The following is an 18,634-nucleotide window of genomic DNA, read 5'->3' as shown; positions in this document are numbered from 1 at the left end:
AATACTGGCTAAAACTTTATCCACCCCATATTGCCTTTTTAGACAATGCCAAATTGGCAAACCTACAGACATCAACTCAGCAGAACCTCAAAGTGATACTGCTCAATGCCAGGAGCCTAATTAAAAACTACACTCCCTCCAAGCCCTCTTCACAGTTGAATGTATATATTTGTGCAGTTACTGAGACATGATTTAAAGAGGCAGAGAATACCCTGGCAATGCAAGGTTTCAGTGCCTTCCACACCAGTAGCTGCACAGACAGGAGCTAAAAGTGGAGGTGTCTCAATATACATCAGTGACCACCCTACAGGTATGCTTGTTAAACAGGATGACATCCTGGAGTTCCCTTATATGCAGATCACCATAGACAAAATCCTGTACCATATCCTAACCAGCTATAGATCATCCTCCATGTCACAAAAAGCTCAAACTGCATACTGGGACCTACTGGAGACTGTAACCATCCAACCTACCCCTGGGAAACTTTAATTTCCCCTCAATAGATTGGAAATCCTACATGGCCTCAAATCTACAGACACGAAGATTCCTGGATTTTGTAAAAGCAAGCATCCTTGAACAAATAGTGAATATACCTGCTAAAGGCTCCAACATACTCGACCTTGTACTCATGGGAGAATGCTGCCCCATCTGCAATATATTGTCCTCCCTGGTAATGTCCAAACATAAAGCTGTCTCCTTCGAAATCAAAATCATCTCCATAATCCTATAAAAACCTGTAACAGTTAGTTAATAGCTATTCCAAGGCAAATTACCTATTATTAAGTGATGGTTTGTCAAAGTTCAGTGCCCTGCCAAACCCCAAGAACACACCAGTCTATGCTAAATTGCTGTCAAACTCTATACAACCTTGTCAATGGCTACGCAGTATATACTATAAGTAAGCCCAAATTAACACCAGAAACAAACCACCCTGGTAGCATCCCAAATTAAACAGGATATATAACAAAAGGGGGAAAAAATTATGGCAAAAAATCAGGAAGGGTAATTCCCACAAAGATAAAAACTCTCTCTCATGAAAGTAAATAAGCAACAAAAAGGGCTAGTTAGGTCGAGCTGCACTCACTAAAGCCAAGAACATGGCCTCAATGGACCCCATTAACATCCCAGGATGCCTTTTGCAGTCTAAAATATGACTTACCAGGACCCCTGGAGTCCTCATTTATCTATAATCTTACCAGAGTTTGTTCCATGTGAATGGAGGACTGTGATGGTCATTCCCTTCGTAAATGAGGACCTTTGACAGATCCTGGAAACCATAGTCCCATTAGTCTGACTAGTGTTATTTACAAAGCCATGGAATGATTCATGGAAATTATCAAGAAGGACATAAGAGACCTACAGACACTGGATCCATCCTAGTTTGGCTTTGTCAAAGGAAGGTCATGCATAGCAAATCTGGTCAACTTCTTTGGAAAGCTTACTAAAGATGAGGGGAAAATGGTGCATACTGCCCATCTAGATCTTGCTAAGGCATGTGATACAATACCTCACTCAGGCATTGTCAATAAACTTACAGAACTAGGTGTAAACCCCTTTGTAATATGCTGGATAGCTAGCTGACTCACTGATGGGACCCAGGAGGTTAGAATCGGTGAAGACACCTCCACAAAGAGATCATCACCAGTGGAGTCCCTCAGGGTTCTATGCTAGGTGCACTCCTCTTTGGCATCTATTTCTCGGATGTCAAAGCCAATGTCAGAGGCCTCTGGCTAACCAACTTCACAGATGATTGCAAACTGGGAACAGTCATTGATTCCCCCCAAGTTGAGAACACCCTTCAGGAAGGTCTAATACAGACAGATGCTCGATGCCAAAGCCATGGCTTAAAATTCAGTAACAAGAAAAGCATTATAGTACTTTTGAGGAAGTCTGCCAGCCTGGGTAAGTATGTCGTCAATAAAACACCCCTTAAAAGTTGACTCCCTAGGCAAGGATCTTGGAACTCATGTAGATAGTAACCTAGCCTCTGAACAAAGTGTGTCCAAGGTAGAAAATCCTTCCATGTTGCTCAACTTACAAGCAAGAGCATGGCATCTATGTGCAGAGAGGTCATCATACCGCTGTACTTGTCCCTCATCAGGTCCATCATAGAGTATAATGCCCCCTTCAGTATATACCTGGCTAGATACATGCAGCAACTGGAACCTTTCAACCACATGTATAAGAAATCTCTCCTCTTCAGACTAGATGCCCGGTACTGACAAATGGATGAACTGAGCTCATTGGGCATACTCCAGAGAGACCACTAGGGCCCTTAAAAGCCTAGCCATGCAACCCAAATGTGACAGAAAATTTTGATTTGTAGGGGTGATTTATTGACTGTCTCTGTCCATCACAGACACAGGACACAGACCAGGGATGAAGTTCAACTTGATGCATGTGGTCAAAAGAGCTGAGGTATATTAGCAAAGGTACAGGAACCAGGTCTTTCCAGTTCTAAAAAAAAAAGACTAGAATCTGGGAAACAGCTTTGCAAATTAACCCACTTCTTTAAGCTATTTGTGTTCCAGGGTTACAAAATTGGCTGGATCTCAGCAGCTTTCAGGAAATTAGAGTACTGTAGGCTCTTCAAAGAGTATTTGTTTGCTGCTCATCACAACAGTCAGAACAAGGACATTTATACTCATGTTTCCACCCCCACAGTGTAAAATGTAGACACCTTTTCCTTCATAATGACTTTACTTTTAGTGTATGGTTCAGAAACTGCTGGTTAAAGCAAAGCAAGATAAGCAAGTCAATCCATATTTGATAGGTTTCTTGTGACCAAGAACAGCTTTATACTGTCTTGAGAGCCTGATCACTTACCCACCATGGTCATTACGTCCACAGAAATCTGTACTGACACAACAGCAGGACAGAATTTTACATCCCTTAGAACTCTGACTCCATAAGAATTTAGGGTAGACTTTTGTTATTGATGGAAACTTTTCCTCAAATTCTTTATGTCTTGTGAGGCCTAATATAAGGAAATCTTACATTCAAAAGAGGAATAGATTTCTTTGGTTTATTTCATAAAGTCTGGATCCATTACATCATCCCATCCCAAAATTACTGGGTTATCAAAGTCACTTGTTTGATTCCATTTTAGCATATTCCTCCACTGCAGTCCATATGCCAGCAGTATCTACTTGTTTATTTAATTGTCTTAAGATTATATCATATCTACCTGTAAAAGCATTTCTTAAAGAACCTTTAATTTAAGACATCTAAAAAAAGCATATTTCTTTTTCTGTTTGGAACTTAATGCGAAAAAAAATGCTCTTCCTTGTTTTGGACCTGTAGAGGTATTGATCCCAGTTGCCTAAACTGCTTCACCAGGTAAGTGACGTAATGGTAGCAAGCTGAGTAGGACAGAACAGACTCATATAGCCCCATCAAAAGTCTCTAGTTTATTGTGGGGATCTCAGATTTTGATTTTTGTCAGGCCAGCTGAGGTGTAATTTCTCTCCGTAGGTTCATAGGTATATACTACACTAATGACCACCAGAGCCTTTTTAAGCGTAGCCATGCACCTCATTTCAATTGAATCCCCTGGTAACGTGTCTTAATTGAGGGGAGGGAGTATGTTAGGAAGAGTAGGTTAGTTTGAGGTTGCTAAAAATGTATGTGGGGAGGTATATTTGTTAAGGAATGCTTACTGTCAGCCTCTGTCTATAAGTGTCATGGGGCCCAGGGATGAATTAATGATTATCCATCCAATATTAGTTAAGTAATGTTTATTGTTGGTCTAACGGGGGGGGCTAGCCCAGAGATGAATTTGCGATTTTCCCATCCAGTGGTCAAGGTTACACTTGAATAGGTTTGGGGGTGGACTCTGCTTCACGTGCCTTTTGCCTTTTGTGGGGCCTCCTTCTAGGATGCGCCTGCTACTCAACTACAAAAGGAAGCGACCATGGGGAATTCATACTAGGTATCCAAATCACCTCCACTAGCTCCTCTTGATTTGATAGAACAGCTACTTTACTAAAACTTGGGTACTGGCACTACAAATCCACTTTAAGGAGTTAATTAATGCTGCTATCTCCAGTCAGGACATCGTTTCACTAGAAGACAGTCAGCCATTTACAGTAAGTACAATACTCTGAGATGTAAATAAAGTTGGTTTGTTGTAAAACAAAAAATACTATTCTCATTTACAACACTTGATATAAAGTGGGATGGTTTATAGATTCATGGGTGGTTACTAGGCTAACAGCCCAGGAACCCTTACAAGCCCAGCCGTAGTTATCTCGACTTTAAAGAGTATCATATACAGAGTAGGCTTTGAAACCACTTTAATATAAGAAAGCACATTTCTTCTTTCTGTTTTTACTTGTAAATCATATGAGGTTGCCAGTGCAGCAGTCCATTGGCATCATTGTGTTTAGAAGCTCTGTGAAAGCAGCTTTGCTTGGCTCTATCTTCCAGTCAAAAAAAAAAGGTTAATGAAAAATAAGTAAAGGATGTAAAAAAAAAAAAGATAACCATATTTCTTATTTCTGTCTGAAATTAATGTACAGTTTCATACATCTGTTGAAATATGTGTAGTGGTAATGGATGGGCATATTAATATAAATATTACAGCAGTGATGGACATCATTGTTCAAAAACATTATCTGCTGGACACAGCTGATTTGATTCTTTGTCCTTTGGATTAGATTAAAGAGTCATCTAGAAAACCAAGTTCTGGAACTTCATACAGTTATTGATGCACGTAAGTAAAATATTTAATATGTCTTAGCTGAGCCTAGAAATATTTGTTAATGCTTCTCCCTCTGTTTGCATTTTGCATGTGTGCTATAATATCATTTAAAAATAACAGTGTAAGGATCCATCTTTTGGCATTACATTTAAAAATATACAGTACTGCACTTTGAAAAGAAGAACCTAGTATTGGTACAAAATGTGGGAGTTATTTTTTATGCATGCTTAACATCTTGCCTTGTTTTATGGATGCACTGAACCATATTATCCATTATCACATTGAGATGAATCATATCTGTTTAATATACAAGCTGCAAGAAACTCAAGTGTGTATGTTGCTTGAAAAATGTATAAATACTAATCTGGTGTCTGATACAGTACATCACGCAAAACCAAACAAGATTTTTATGGGCAGCAGCAGCAAGCTTAGAATAAAGAAAAAGGACTGTATTTAGGGCATTGATTTGTTTGTATATCCAGTTCTCCTTTCTACCATTGGTCTTACCTCTTGTTCTTATCTTTGTCAATCTGAGCACTCAGCAGTTCCAGGTATCTCCTTACACTGAAATTAACTTGATCACAGCCAGTCTTCCCACTCATTCAGCGCAGTAATTGACTACAATCTAGAAACTTCTTTGTTGGGGATCCCATTGAATTTGAAGAAGACATACAAAATTCCTGCACAAATGATCCACTTTTGGAAAGGAAGGATTTTACAGATGGAGCATTGCCCCCTTCCTGGACATAGGTTCATCCATGTCCTTCATACCCTCCCCCCGGGACATAGGCTTATTGTGTCGTTCATAAACTGAACTATCAGCTGCATTAGCAAGATGATACCCAGGGACAGTTATGGTTCATGAGTTCACACAGCCTAATGCAATTCATTGGAAGACTGCACATAAGCAGAGCATACTGACTGCATAGTCTTTGGTTTGAAGACACGTATTTTATGTTAGCAGAGCTAATTAGTGTTATCAGCAACTGCAAAATAAAATAAAACTTCTCATGGAAGATACCTTTTGACTTGGTCTCATCACAGATGATGATAAAACTTATCATGGAAGATGCCTTTTGACTGTCTCATCACAGATGATAACAAATACCTCATGCTAGTCTTCATATAAATGCAAAGAACTAAGACTTGAAGCCATAGATGTAAAGGCAGTTGCAGCAAAGTATTCTCCCTTTTTTAATTTCTCCAAATCTTTTGGGTTTCTAATACTATGACTGGAATGGACCCCATTCCTAAGTCAAACTACGATTAAAGCTCATGAAATTAGTATTGTTTCAATCTTTGATGTCAGCCAGAAGTGCTCTTCGCAGCACCTGCAGTGTGTCCAGTAATGACGCCTTCTGCAAGTCATATGGGGCTACATGTATTAGTAACCTATCTAAACATGATTGTAGATTCTTATTTATAGGACCCGTTGCTCATACTACTACTGGAACTGGCTGAGTATCTTTCTTCCACAATTCTCTCATTTCTGCCTGCAAATCCTGCTACTATATGATTTTGTGTCTCTGTACGCAAGACACTGTAGTCACTGGGTGTGGCAATTTCAGTGATCAGTGCTTTCATCTTCTTTTCATGGACCACTATATCCAGTTTTCTAGCATCTTTGTTTTGAACTGTTGGTAATGGATGATCCCATGTAATGTAGACTTCATCATTTTCTGTGATGCTTTGTGGCTCATGTTTCCAATGTTTTTCAGCCACTTCAGTACCATAATGTTTTCACAATCCCCAGTGAAACGTCTTGCCACATTTATTATGTCTTTCAGTATACAGTTCTTCTGCCATTAGTATGTCACAACCAGCAACGAAGTGTGCAACTGTTTCCAGTTCTGTTTTACAAAACCTATATTTGTCTGTTTCTCCCACATATTTAAACCAATGTGTGTGTAACCCACTATCTTGGGCCGCCAATATTAACCTTTCATCTCTTGGTTTGAATTTGCCTCTCCTTAATCATTCCTGCATTTGATCCTGATCAACATGAGGTTTTTCCAGAAGTTTTCTACACTTGCAACTATATTTATGCATTTTCCACATTTCTTGCCTTCTCATCCTATCCTTCACCTTGTATTCTTTCTTTATTTTAGCACATTCAGTTGCTGCCCGATTTTTATCTACTTTTGGTTTGATTTCCATTCCTGCTTGACGCCAATATGCTTCTGCTAGACTAAGCAGGGAAGTCATTTCACTACATTTGGGTCGTGTGAAGTCAGCAGATGTGTGCAGTCCCACGATTGCTGATCCATACATGTAATCAGTTTCAAGGAGGCTCATACCTCCTTTGGAATGGGGAATATATAATCTTGGTATACACTGATTTTTATAAATCGTTTGGTGACCATGAAGCATCCTTCTTGTTTTCCTCTCTAATCTGTCCAACATGTTTTGGGGGCAGTCAGTCACTCCAGAACTGTAAGTAGGACAAGAAGAGCAAATTGATTTATAGCTTGGATTTTGTTCCTAGATGTCAACGCTATTTTCAGGATTAATTTAAGTCTTCTAAAGTATTCTTTGCTAACTTTTGTTTGCATTTGTTCATGTTTTATTGTTGATCCTTCATCAGTTCCCAAATAATTATACACTCCCTCTTGCTCAAGTTCTTTTATATCACATTTGTGTCCCAAACTGATGTTTTCTTGGTGCTGCAGTTTTCCGGCTTTAAAGGTTGCTTTTGCACATTTATCAAGACCAAATGACATTCTTATATCATCTGAAAAAGTTTTGACAACTTGCAGTTGTACTTTCAGTTCTTCATCTGAGGAGCTATACAGTTTTAAATCATCGACAAAGAGAAGATCAGTCTTTACCCTTTGTTGTTGTTTAGGAGCCAAATTCTAGTCAAGGCCTATGCTGTTAAGTAAACAACTTAATGGGTTAAGGGCAAGACAGAATAGCAACAGTGACAGTTACCCTGGAATATTGCCCTTTTATCCATGAATGTGGGATATCAAATCCTTTTTTGTAGTCAATCCATGCCATACTTAGATTCTTCCCCATTTTACAGTTCTTCACTATGACTTTATTTAACAACAAATGATCCTTTGTTCCATATGACTTTCTTTTATTGCCCTTTTATTCTATTGCCATAGTTGAGTTTTCTTCTAAATGACTACAAACTCTGTCCGCATCACTTCCAGTGCGTGGTTTATATGTTGTCAGATGGCAAGTTATTGGCCTGTAGTTTTTAGGGTAGCTTGCAGGTTCGTTCTTAAGTAGGAGCATTGTTTTTCCTGTTAGCCAGGGTGGTGTCTGTTTAGGGTGAATATATAAATAGATTTGAAGTTGTTGTCTGCATTTGGTCTTCAACCTGTGGGTTCCCAGATCTGTCTCTGATCCAACTCGGCCACGTATCCAGCATTTGATCCGAGCTCAAAGCTCCTCACCTTACTCATAACGCTCATGTCTCCTTCCTCCATTCAGATCTCATTTGCCACTCTTAATGTCCGCATTGCAATGCATGCTCTCTGCTGTACAAGTTTGTGGTAAGAGACTTTTTGGACAAAAATCTTTTTTTCTTCTATTTCTCTGCTTTTTTACCTCCCCTCGTGCTTTTCTGTCAGTTTAAAAAAAAAAAACTCCCCTCTATCTTTCCTCTTGTGTGTGTGGACTGTGTGACTGAGAGTGTGCTGGGCCTTAGGTTTAGAATGTCCGATACTCCTAAACCTGGCTTCAGAAAATGTGAGTGTGGCCACAAGCTCTCCCCAAGCTGATGGCCACGCTCCATGTGTCGTTTGTCTTGAGGCAGCCCATCATCAGACCTCCTGTTCCATCTGTGCTGGGTTTAATCCCTGGGCATTGATGGACAGGAGGAACAAGCTTATCCTCAAGGGTCTTCTTCCCTCTTCGTCCTCCAGGACTCAAGACCCCGCCGCCCTGGCTTCTGCCCCAATCTCCTCCCCGGCCACTGGGACAAAAACTCCTGCTAAGAGGACCAGGGATGGAGACAAATCATCCAAGAAAGATAGGCCAAAGAGGTGATCCACAGATCGCTCTGCTTCAGCTGGCCCACCGGCCAAAGTTAGGTCGGCTCCGAGGCTGGAATCTCCCCGGCTCCGTTCCCCTCGGTTCTCTCCATAGCCAGAGGAGCTCTGGACCCAGTCACTGGCCCAGGCTTTTCTTCACTGCCCCTACAGGCCAGTGTCGGTCACCTCTTCCTCCTGCTCCATCTGTAGCCTTAGTGAAGCGAAGACGGATAGGATGATGCAGAAGTTCATCTGCACCCAGATACAGATGGGAGTCTTTCCTGCCCCTCTCCCTCCAGAGAGGGGAGTATGCAGCCCTTTTTCACCCCTATCACTCCATCTCCAATCAGACCTCCGGTTTCGGAGCTCTTGGATCCGAGGACACTCGGCGTTGAGGGGCTGGCACCGATGGTACCTTGTACCTCTACGCTGGCCTTGACCTTGAGTAGGTAGATATGACTAGTTCGGATCCAACAGCCTCTCGGAGGCATAGCCTTGTAGTTGGATCCGAGGGGGTGGTGTTGGCTCCAAGTTTGTTGGAGCGGAGTCTTCCCCTTGGTATCTCAGCGCCTGGAGGTTCGACTCTCACTCTCTGATCCAGTCAGAGGGTTACAGCTCCTCCTATTGTCCTGTCTCACAAAGTCCGTTCCCCTTTGTCCTTCGTGGTGGAGAGGGTTCTCTTGATTTCTTAGAGACCCTTGACTCTCTCATCTTTGCATTCCACCCAGGCTCCCTGTTTCTGGCATGGATCCGGCCATTCTGCCATCTGAGGGACAGCCTGCTGCCTCAAGATGCTCCTTCTTAGGAACAGCAAGATGTTGATGAGGTCCCCCACTGAAGAGGTCCCTCGCAAATGTACATGCAAAAGGAGGCACTTAGATTCCCCACCAGAGATTTGACTGCAGCGAGATCTGGTGAAGGAGATCGCTGAATTGACCCCTGGGTCCATGTTGGCGGAGGACAAGAAGGTGTTTTCCACGCGTATGGCCACCCTAAAATCAGTTGCGAACACCTCGATGCATCTCGTCTCCCATGCAACCGAGGGGGCCGCTAGAGCTGCTGATACAGGTGTTGCCATCAGGCGACACCCCTGGCTCTGGCTCTGTCAGTTTTCAGAACCCCTTTAAGGCATCATTTATCAATGCTCCATATGACGGTTCCTCCCTTTTTGGGAAGTCGGTATGTGACCCCTTTAGTTCAGAGTGAGGACAGGAAGACTCTGCCATCGGAATCCGCTTTTCAGCTCCTTAACGATCCTTCTCTAGGAATCAGTGAGAGGCCAAGAAGATGTGGTTCCGAAAATCTCAGAGCTTTCCCTGAGACACTCAGGACTTACCTTCCTCCAGGGGCAGAGGGGGATTTGATAGGCACCGCCCTAGAGGCAGAGGAGGGTCTGAGAAATTATGAGTCTCGAGACCCTTTCTCGGACAGACCCGCCCAGCAACCCTGAAGGGTTGCCGGGCTGCTCATCTCTGGAGGCAGTCAGGGGGGGAGTCCATCAGAAAAGATCAATGGGTGTTGCAAATTATATCCAGTGGCTATTCAATCCCTTTTCTCAAGCCACCTCCACCGCCCAAACACCTCCCGGATGTTCCACCCGCGCACAGGGTGGATGCAACACTGGAAATCGCAAGCTGCTAAGAAAGCGAGTCATCCAACCCATCCCCCTAAACCACTCTGGATCAGCCATTTATTCCTGGTTCTTTTTGGTGCCAAAGAAAACAGGGGAATTAAGACCCATTTTGGATCTCTGCATCTTGAACCTATCAGTTGCCATGACGAAGTTTCGGATGGTCATCCTTCAGTCTATCTTGCCCTTCCTGCTGGAGAACGATTGGATGTGCTCAATTGACCTCCAGGATGTGTCTATCACATCAAGATGGAAAGATGCTTTCAGAGGTTTCTCTGCTTCCGGCTAGGAGCCAATCATTACCAGTTCAGAGCGTTTCCCTTTGGTCTCACCACAGCCCCAGGGTGTTCACCAAAGTGATGTCACTAGTAGCGGCTTACCTGAGACTCCAGGGTATACAGGTGTTTCCTTACCTGGACGATTGTCTCCTCTCTGTCCCTTCCAGGCTTAAATTTTGGCAAGCGAGGGATTCCTTTCTTCTCCTAGCCCAGAGGTTAGGCATTAACATCAGTCTCAACAAATCATCTCTAGCCCTAGTCCAAACATTAGACTTCATCGGGGTGCTATTAGACATGATTCAAACAAAAATTTTTCTTACTCCAGACAGGATACTCACTCAGAAGCTACATGTTCTTTGCATTCTTCAAACTCAGTCTCCAACAGTGGAAATAGTATTAAGGACATTGGGATCCATGGCGACCATGATCAATCTCTTACCTTTTGCGCATTTTCACATGCAGATTCTTCAGTTGACCCTTGCAGTACAATGGTCCCTGTTAGATCTTTCATTGGCTGACCCTGTTTGAATGTCTCGAGTGTTCAGGGATGCTCTTCTGTGGTGGATTCATTCCTCGGACCTTGTTCGGGGGCATCTTTCTCCCACCTTTCCCCATGGCCACTGTGAATATGGACACCTCCCAGCTAGGGTGGGGGGACACTGCTCGGATAAGACAGTCTAAGGTATGTGGTCCCCTACGAGACCAGATTGCATATCAACGTCCTGGAGATGAGGGCAGTGTTTCAAGTGTTGCAGGCTCTCCATGCCCATCTTCCCTCAGGAACTATTGCTATCCAGACGGACAATGTGTCTGTGGTCTGGTACATCAACACGGAGGGGGAACCAGATTATATCCTTTATTTTGCGAAGCCATGACAATATGGGAGTGGGCGATCTCCACCGGCCGTTTACTGGTGGCAACTCACATTCCGAGGAGGTCCAAAACTGTAGCGGACAGGCTCAACAGATCTATTCTGATGCCTTACGAGTGGTGTCTGAATCCTTTAGTAGCGGAACATATCTTTCACAAGTGAGGTCAGCCTTGCTGCGATCTCTTCACTTCTCCTTCCAACACAAAATGCAGCAAGTTCTTCGTTCTGAACCTCCCTTTGGGGGAAGCCCCCAGAGACGCTCTGATTCATGCTTGATGCCCCCGGTCTTCTGTATGCTTATCCTACTCTTCCACTTAATTCCAAAATTCTTTCAGAAAGTTCACAGGCTGGGGAGCCTAGTAATCCTCCCTGCCCCATTGTGGCCTCGCCAAGTCTGGTTTCCCTCTATGTGGTCTCATCTGGTGGCTCCCTCCATGGACGTTGTATCCAGTTCTGGATCTCATACCTCAGGGATTCCTCATCCAGACCTGGACAAGTCTAAAGCTCACTGCTTGACTGCTGCAGTTCCCATGATAGTCAGGATTTCCGGCTTATCCTCTCCCGTCAAAAGAATCCTGGTGGTGGCTCATAAGTCTTCCACCAGAAAGGTGTACTCCAGCAAATGGAGACGTTTTTTGATCTGGGCTTCACAGCATGCATTAGATCCTTTCACTGTCCCAGTTTCCACAGTGCTGGAATTTTAACTGGAATCTTTCAACAAGGTGCCAGCTTTTCCACTGTCAAAGTTCAACTTGCTGCAATTTCCAGTTATCATGTGGGGGATAATATGGTTTCCTTAGCATCTTCAAAGCTCTGCAAGGCCTTCCACAAAGATACTTTTCTTCGACCCCCTGGTGAAGGACCCTATGCCACCGTGGGATCTTATGTTAGTACTACAGGCCTTAGTTTCTCCCCCCTTTGAACCTGCAACCTCAGTGGAACTGCAGTTTCTGTCCTGGAAGACTGCTTTCTTGGTCACTATTACTTCTGCCCGGAGAGTTTCGGAACTTCAGGCTTTGTCGATCAAAGCCCCTTATATGATTTTTCGTAAGGACAGGGTGTCCTTCCATACTAATCCATCTTTTCTACCTAAGGTAGCTTCAGATGCCAACATTAATCAGGCGATCAATCTCCCAGTCTTTTTTCCAAATTTTCAAAATAAGGGACAATACAATTGGATGTGCACAGACAGTTGCATTTCTACCTGCACAAGACTAAAACCTTTCATAAATCTGACCAACTTTTCATTTCTTACTCCAAACCCTTTTTAGGGAAACCAATATCTAAAGTCACTATCACCCGTTGGATTTCCCAGTGTATCATTCAGGTGTTTTCTGTCACTGGAATTTCCTCGCCAAGTCATGTGAAAGCACATTCCACAAGATCTATGGCTGCTTCAGCAGCCTTTTGGTCCAGAGTTTCATTAGACAATATTTATTCTGCAGCAACTTGGTCCTCATCTCATACCTTCATTTCACGTTATAAGTTGGACAATTGTATCCAGGAACAGGGCATCCTTTGGCTCTGCCATGCACTGGAATATCCTTCCATGAGGGCCTCCCAGGTGCTTAGTAGCTGGGGACTCTGTCCTGCAGGTTGAAGACCAAATGAAGACAACTTCAGATAAAAAAGTTATGTACTCACCATAACATTCCATCCGAGTTGTTTTTTTCATTTGTCTTCAATCATCCCTCCCTCCTTCCCCCGGCCTTGTATGAACTGTTTGTTGGTCCTACGAGTACAGGAGGTGGTCACTGTCAGGGTGCCTCTTATCCTTGTTCAGGGTTTCTGGTAGGGACAAGGTTCTGTTGGGTCAGGGTGAGAGTACTTAATTGGGCAGCAAACTCTATCTGAAGGGAGGAAGGAGCCAGGAGCATTATGGGTAAGGGGAAGAGCTTTGAGCTCGAATCAAATGCTGGATATGTAGCTGAGTTGAATACGAGATGGATCCAGGAACCCACAGGTTGAAGACAAATGAAGAAAACAACTCAGATGGAACGTTCTGGTGAGTACATAACTTCTTTTTCTTACTCAAGGCTAAATCCTCATGCAAATATGTTAATATTTTTAACCAGAAGGTGGGTACTGCTTTTGAGCCTGGGGTTTTCCAGTTAGAGGCTTTTCCTAACTTTGTTTCAATATTTGTGGCTGTTTACTTCATCCCATTTCATATCCTATACCTTTAAACTTCTTATTCTTTCTTTTGCTTCTTCTAACCATTTAGCATCTTTATGTTCCACAGGATCTTCATAAATGCTTCTTCTCCAAAATATATCTGTTTCTTCTTCTTCTTTTTTTTTTGTTTTGTGGTCTTTTCAGTTCTTTTTGCCTTGTTTTCCAATTCCCTATAGACATTTTTGGGGTCATTAATAAATTGTTTGTACTTTTCCTTTATATCTATCTGTGTATCTTCTATGTTTTTCTGCGTGTGCCGAAATTTTTAGTTTGTTATTTGCAATAGTGCATGATAAATCCTGATCTGTTCTAATACTGCGCATTGCTTTTATCATGTCTATCTTTCTAAGTATTTTTGTTCATCTGTTCCCTCTTCTGTACTCTTCTAACATTGACACTTCTTGTCTTAACTGCATTATAGTTTTCTCTATTCGATACTTCCATAATGGTATTCGATTTCTCCTCTTCCTTTCCCTCATAGCCATGTGTTATTGGAGCAGAACTTTATCCAGTATTAATTTAGCTACAGAGTAATATATCCTGTTTACTTCTGTTATATCTCATGGATCTCTGAACAGTCATAATTACTGTATTCATTTGTTTTATCAAACTTCTGACTTTTTGGGTTTTATTGACCTTCTGCAGTCTATTTCTTTTGTAAATCTTAATATGTCTGTCTCTATTAAATCAAGCAACTCTTCTCTTAACTCATTTTCTTCTAAACTGAGGACACATTTTTTGTTTGCCATTTTCTGTGGGCATTCTATAGAATGTTCTATAGCATCTTCCTTTGGCACATTCTCTTCAGTTTCATCCTGTGCTATCCATTGCTCTGTCATATGGGAACTCACTGGGCTATCACTCCTTAGCATTGACTGTGTCAGTTTCCGCAGTTTCCTGTTCCTCCCTTTGCTATCCAACTTCAAGTGAACATTTGTACTGGCTTCCTGTGGAAGGCTCCAAAATATCTTCATATGGCATCTGACCAATTGCTTCCTGTTCCACTGGTTTCTCCTTAATTTGGAGGTCCATTGCTGCTCTATTGCTTTCTGAATTAGATTTTCTACAGTGAATCCTTCACTTCATAGGTACTCCATAACCTCAGTTTCTATTTCTTTAACTTCTCCATTACTAATCTCCTTTTCTACATTTCCTCTTTGTCTTCTTATTTTTGTATTGTAAAGTTTTCCATGTCTGCATTCCATTGCCTGTATTTCTCTTCAAATATCTTTGGTGCTGCTCTTTTTGTATTGATTAGTTTTGCTTTTTCATTTGACCATATTAAAGATCTCCTTCTTCCCATGCCCATATTTCTACTTCAGATGTCTTCTGATCTTCCTGTTTCTCCTTACTTTGGGGACTCGTTCCTTCATGCTGTGATGTAATCTGTATTAGATCTTCTACATCCTTCACTTCACAGACACTCCATAACTTCAACTTCTATTTTATTTTTTAACTTGTACTTGCTAATCTTCTTTTCTACATCCCTTCTTTGAGATATTATTTTTTATTGTGAAATCTTCCATATCTGGATGCCTTTGCCTGTATTTCTCTTTAAATATCTTTCGGGCTGTCTTCTTTATATTAACTAATTTGGCTTTCACCTTTGCATAAATATTGCATCATATCAAATCTTTCTTTCCTATGTCCATATTTATTTTTTATACTTTCAAAAATCTCTGTTTTGTTGTTTATATTTTTACACTTCCTCAGATGCTCCTTTTCCCAAACGGGTCAAAGTTTCTTGGTCTATATACTGTTTTTCACAAATCTGTTGTGTTAATGAACACAGATTTTTATTTGAAGCTTCTGACAGTTTTTCTTGTGGGAATATATTTTTTCCCTCTAATGTCTCTTAATATTTTTTGTATACTCTATCTTGTATCTGGAAATTCTGGGTTTTTTGCATAATAGTAACAATACATCATTTTTCTTATCCTTAATAATCCACACTATCATTTTTTTTTTTTTTTTTGTGGACTGTTACTTCCTTCTACAACAGGGTGGGGCATCCTCCCCAGGGTGTATCCTGGCTTCATTGTAGGAATGTTTCCATATTTTGAGGATTCTACACCATCATTTTTCCAGTCCTGGCACCAGTGCGCCTACAAGGATCGGGCACTTTTTTATCCTGGGTCTTTTGCACCCAGATATCTTTTTTATATGTTTAACCTTCTTCTGTCCATGGTATAATCTATGTAAATACAGTCTATATATCAGTGTCATCTTGGTGAGATTTTGTAAACAAACAGGGTCCCCCTTGTGAAGGTTCTCACCAAGACTTGAGGATGAATTCAATTTCAGCAATACTACTCTCCTTTGCTTGCTGACTTATCGCTCCATTTGGATCTCCCAGTATAACATGGTCAATAAACGTAAAGGAACATATGCCTACCATAGAATATGTGGTATATACATCCATGAATTCTAATCAGCCAGTTAAAGGAATCTGTGTCATCTTAAAGTAGTGTTTCATGGGCTCAAGCTTAATGCCAAGAAATGTATAGTTATCCCCTTTGGGAATAACCATGTACCCATGAATTACCACATAGGTGGCAGTACACTAAACACCAAAAGTGTGATGAGAGACTTACAGACACAGGTGGACAGTGGTCTTACCTTCGATAACCACATCGCCACAACATTCAGGTAATCCTTCTATGTGGCACACCTCATCACTAATGGCTTTTCATCCAGAAAAAAGGAGGTCATTGTCCCACTGTACGCATCCCTCATTGGACCTATTATAGAGTACAACTCCCTATTTGTTATGTACCTCACAAGACATCTGCAACAGCTGGAAAGCCCGCAGAAGTACCTCACTAAAAGAATCACAGGCCTAAAGCAGATGCCCTATGCTGACCGTCTAAAAAAAATCCAGCTATACTCTGTGGCATATCGTCTACTCAGAGGCGATCTCTGCTTAACATACAAGGCCATGTCAAACCCTGAGCTGTTGGACATGCTCCACTTAAAGAAATCCCACTCCCTCACAGAGCCACACGCTCCAGGGATCTAAACCTTGTCATCACAATGAACAAAACATGCTGGAGGGATAGGTTCCTGCCCAGAGACTCCCCAGACTCTGGAATAGACTGCCCATACATGTCAAGCAGAGCGCCTCCTTGGCCGTCTTCAAAAGTAACCTTGATGACTGGATGGGAGATGGGAAATTCACCCCGGGGATCACGTCACTTGCCCTGCTAGACAGGGTTCCAGGAAAGTAAATACTGTGGGAAGAAATATCCAGGGAATTGTTATGGCTAGGCTTATATAGGCCCTAGGGCCGATAACCTAGTCCCAACTTATGAGTCTATAAAAAGGCCTCATGGAGATTACCCATATCCCAAGCCTCTCTATGCATTATGCAGGGCATGGTTAATAGTCTGTAGAGCTAGAGAGATGCATCTTCAAAACTGAAGCATATGAAGAAACTGTAATAAACTAAATATTCTTACAAAATAAAAATTAGCAAGCTACACTAAAGCTGCAAAGTTTCTACCTAATATGTCTATGATAACTTGTGTCTAAAGACTTTTATAGGACGATGAAGCCTGGAAATGGAGCAATGAAAAGGAAAATAGCTTTGAAATGCTTAAGATTCTAGTTACAGATGCAGTAACATTACAATGTTCAGAAGTCATAAAATATTTAAAATAAATGTGTAAATCATTTAGTATAAAAATGTGCATTTACTGCAGAGGAAATATATTGCAGTTTGCATAATGAAAGAATATAATGCAGTTTTGTTAGCAACTTGAATTTTTCAAGTTGCTAACTTGAAAAATTATACAATGCAATTATATAGTACAGACAATTATACAGTGATAGAATTATATGAAGTTCATAGGTTCATATAACTTTCTATAATTGTGATATACTAAACATTATACTGTACAGTGTAACAATTATTAATAAACATTGTATAATTGTATATTGTATTGTGTGAGCATGGATCCATCCCCTCTGTCTTCCAGGCAGCCAGGGTCTGTAGTGGAGTGTCCATCCCTTTCTCCCCCCTTTTCCTTAACTATAATGGCCTATTCCTAGCATAAATGCTGCTCAGGATCTTCAGGAAAGGTAGGTGTCTCAGGATTCAAGGTTTTATAGACTTTGGTAGCAGAAATGCAGGGGAAATATTCTGTACCTTAGGGTAGACAAGAAAGAACAGAAGGTGCGATGGGTAGACATCACCTGTATACTAGGTATGTGAGGACATATGAGCTAAAGGTGACTTCAGCATGTCCAAGAGGGAAGGATGCTTGGCTCCGAGGTTTGGCTGGATTTTGGGCCTTAGCCATGGTATAGTTCTCCTAAGGTGGTTACTGCAACAGTAACCACATTCAACAATTAACAGTTACAGTAAGTAGCTAATACAGCTGTACTTTTTTCAGTACTAGATTCAGTACAGGGTTTCTGGCAGATAAAGCTGAATAAAGAAAGCTCCAAATTGTGTAAATGTAGCGAGCAGTTGCAAAACAGGTTTCTTAGAAACTTTGGTTTAATCAAATAACAAAGTAACTGAAGACTTCAAACATGTTAACATAACTGGGTGATCTGTTAGTGTTAGGAGAGACTGAATGTTGCTGAGCAAATAAAACAGCATACTTTCTAGTTTAATTAGTGGAAACATAAAATAAGAGTGGCAAGTTTGTAACACTTGATTCATGTTCTTGTAACAGAGGAACAGAAAATGCCTGATATAGATACAAATCTAAGAATTACTGGAAATTATAACGCCAGAAGAGAAGATGTATCTAGGAGTGGTTTAGTCTCTCGGAAGTTTTCTACCTAATATGTCTAAAATAACTTGCATCAAAGAAGGCTGTTACAGGAAAATGAAGCCTGGGAATGGAGCAATGGAAAGGAAAATAAGTCTTGCAATGTTTAAGAATTTAGTTACTCATTATATACTGTGAAATGAATAACCAGTTATTTTGCAAGTAGATGCCACACAACTGTATAGGAGCTGTGATCCTACAGGAGAGTAAAGTA

At 41.4% G+C, this 18,634-nt stretch overlaps 1 protein-coding gene across 3 annotated transcripts in view; it reads left to right on the top strand.

Annotated features, from left to right (window-relative positions):
- Positions 1-18,634, top strand: part of CENPH (centromere protein H) — a 620,329-nt gene that overhangs the window by 97,980 nt on the left and 503,715 nt on the right. For 2 of the 3 annotated variants that reach the window (XM_044075457.1, XM_044075458.1), the window contains one exon: positions 4,659-4,714. The exons of the other annotated variant lie outside the window; for it this stretch is intronic. In XM_044075457.1, the coding sequence (XP_043931392.1) occupies positions 4,659-4,714 (56 nt within the window). The remainder of the gene's footprint in view (positions 1-4,658; positions 4,715-18,634) is intronic. 3 annotated transcript variants of the gene reach the window in all.

The sequence above is a fragment of the Protopterus annectens genome, chromosome 6.part1 (genome assembly GCF_019279795.1).
Source record: "Protopterus annectens isolate FY-2018-M chromosome 6.part1, PAN1.0, whole genome shotgun sequence".
Lineage (NCBI taxonomy): Eukaryota > Metazoa > Chordata > Ceratodontiformes > Protopteridae > Protopterus > Protopterus annectens.
The sequence above is the reverse complement of the archived record's forward strand: the minus strand, read 5'-3'. Positions and strand labels throughout refer to the sequence as shown.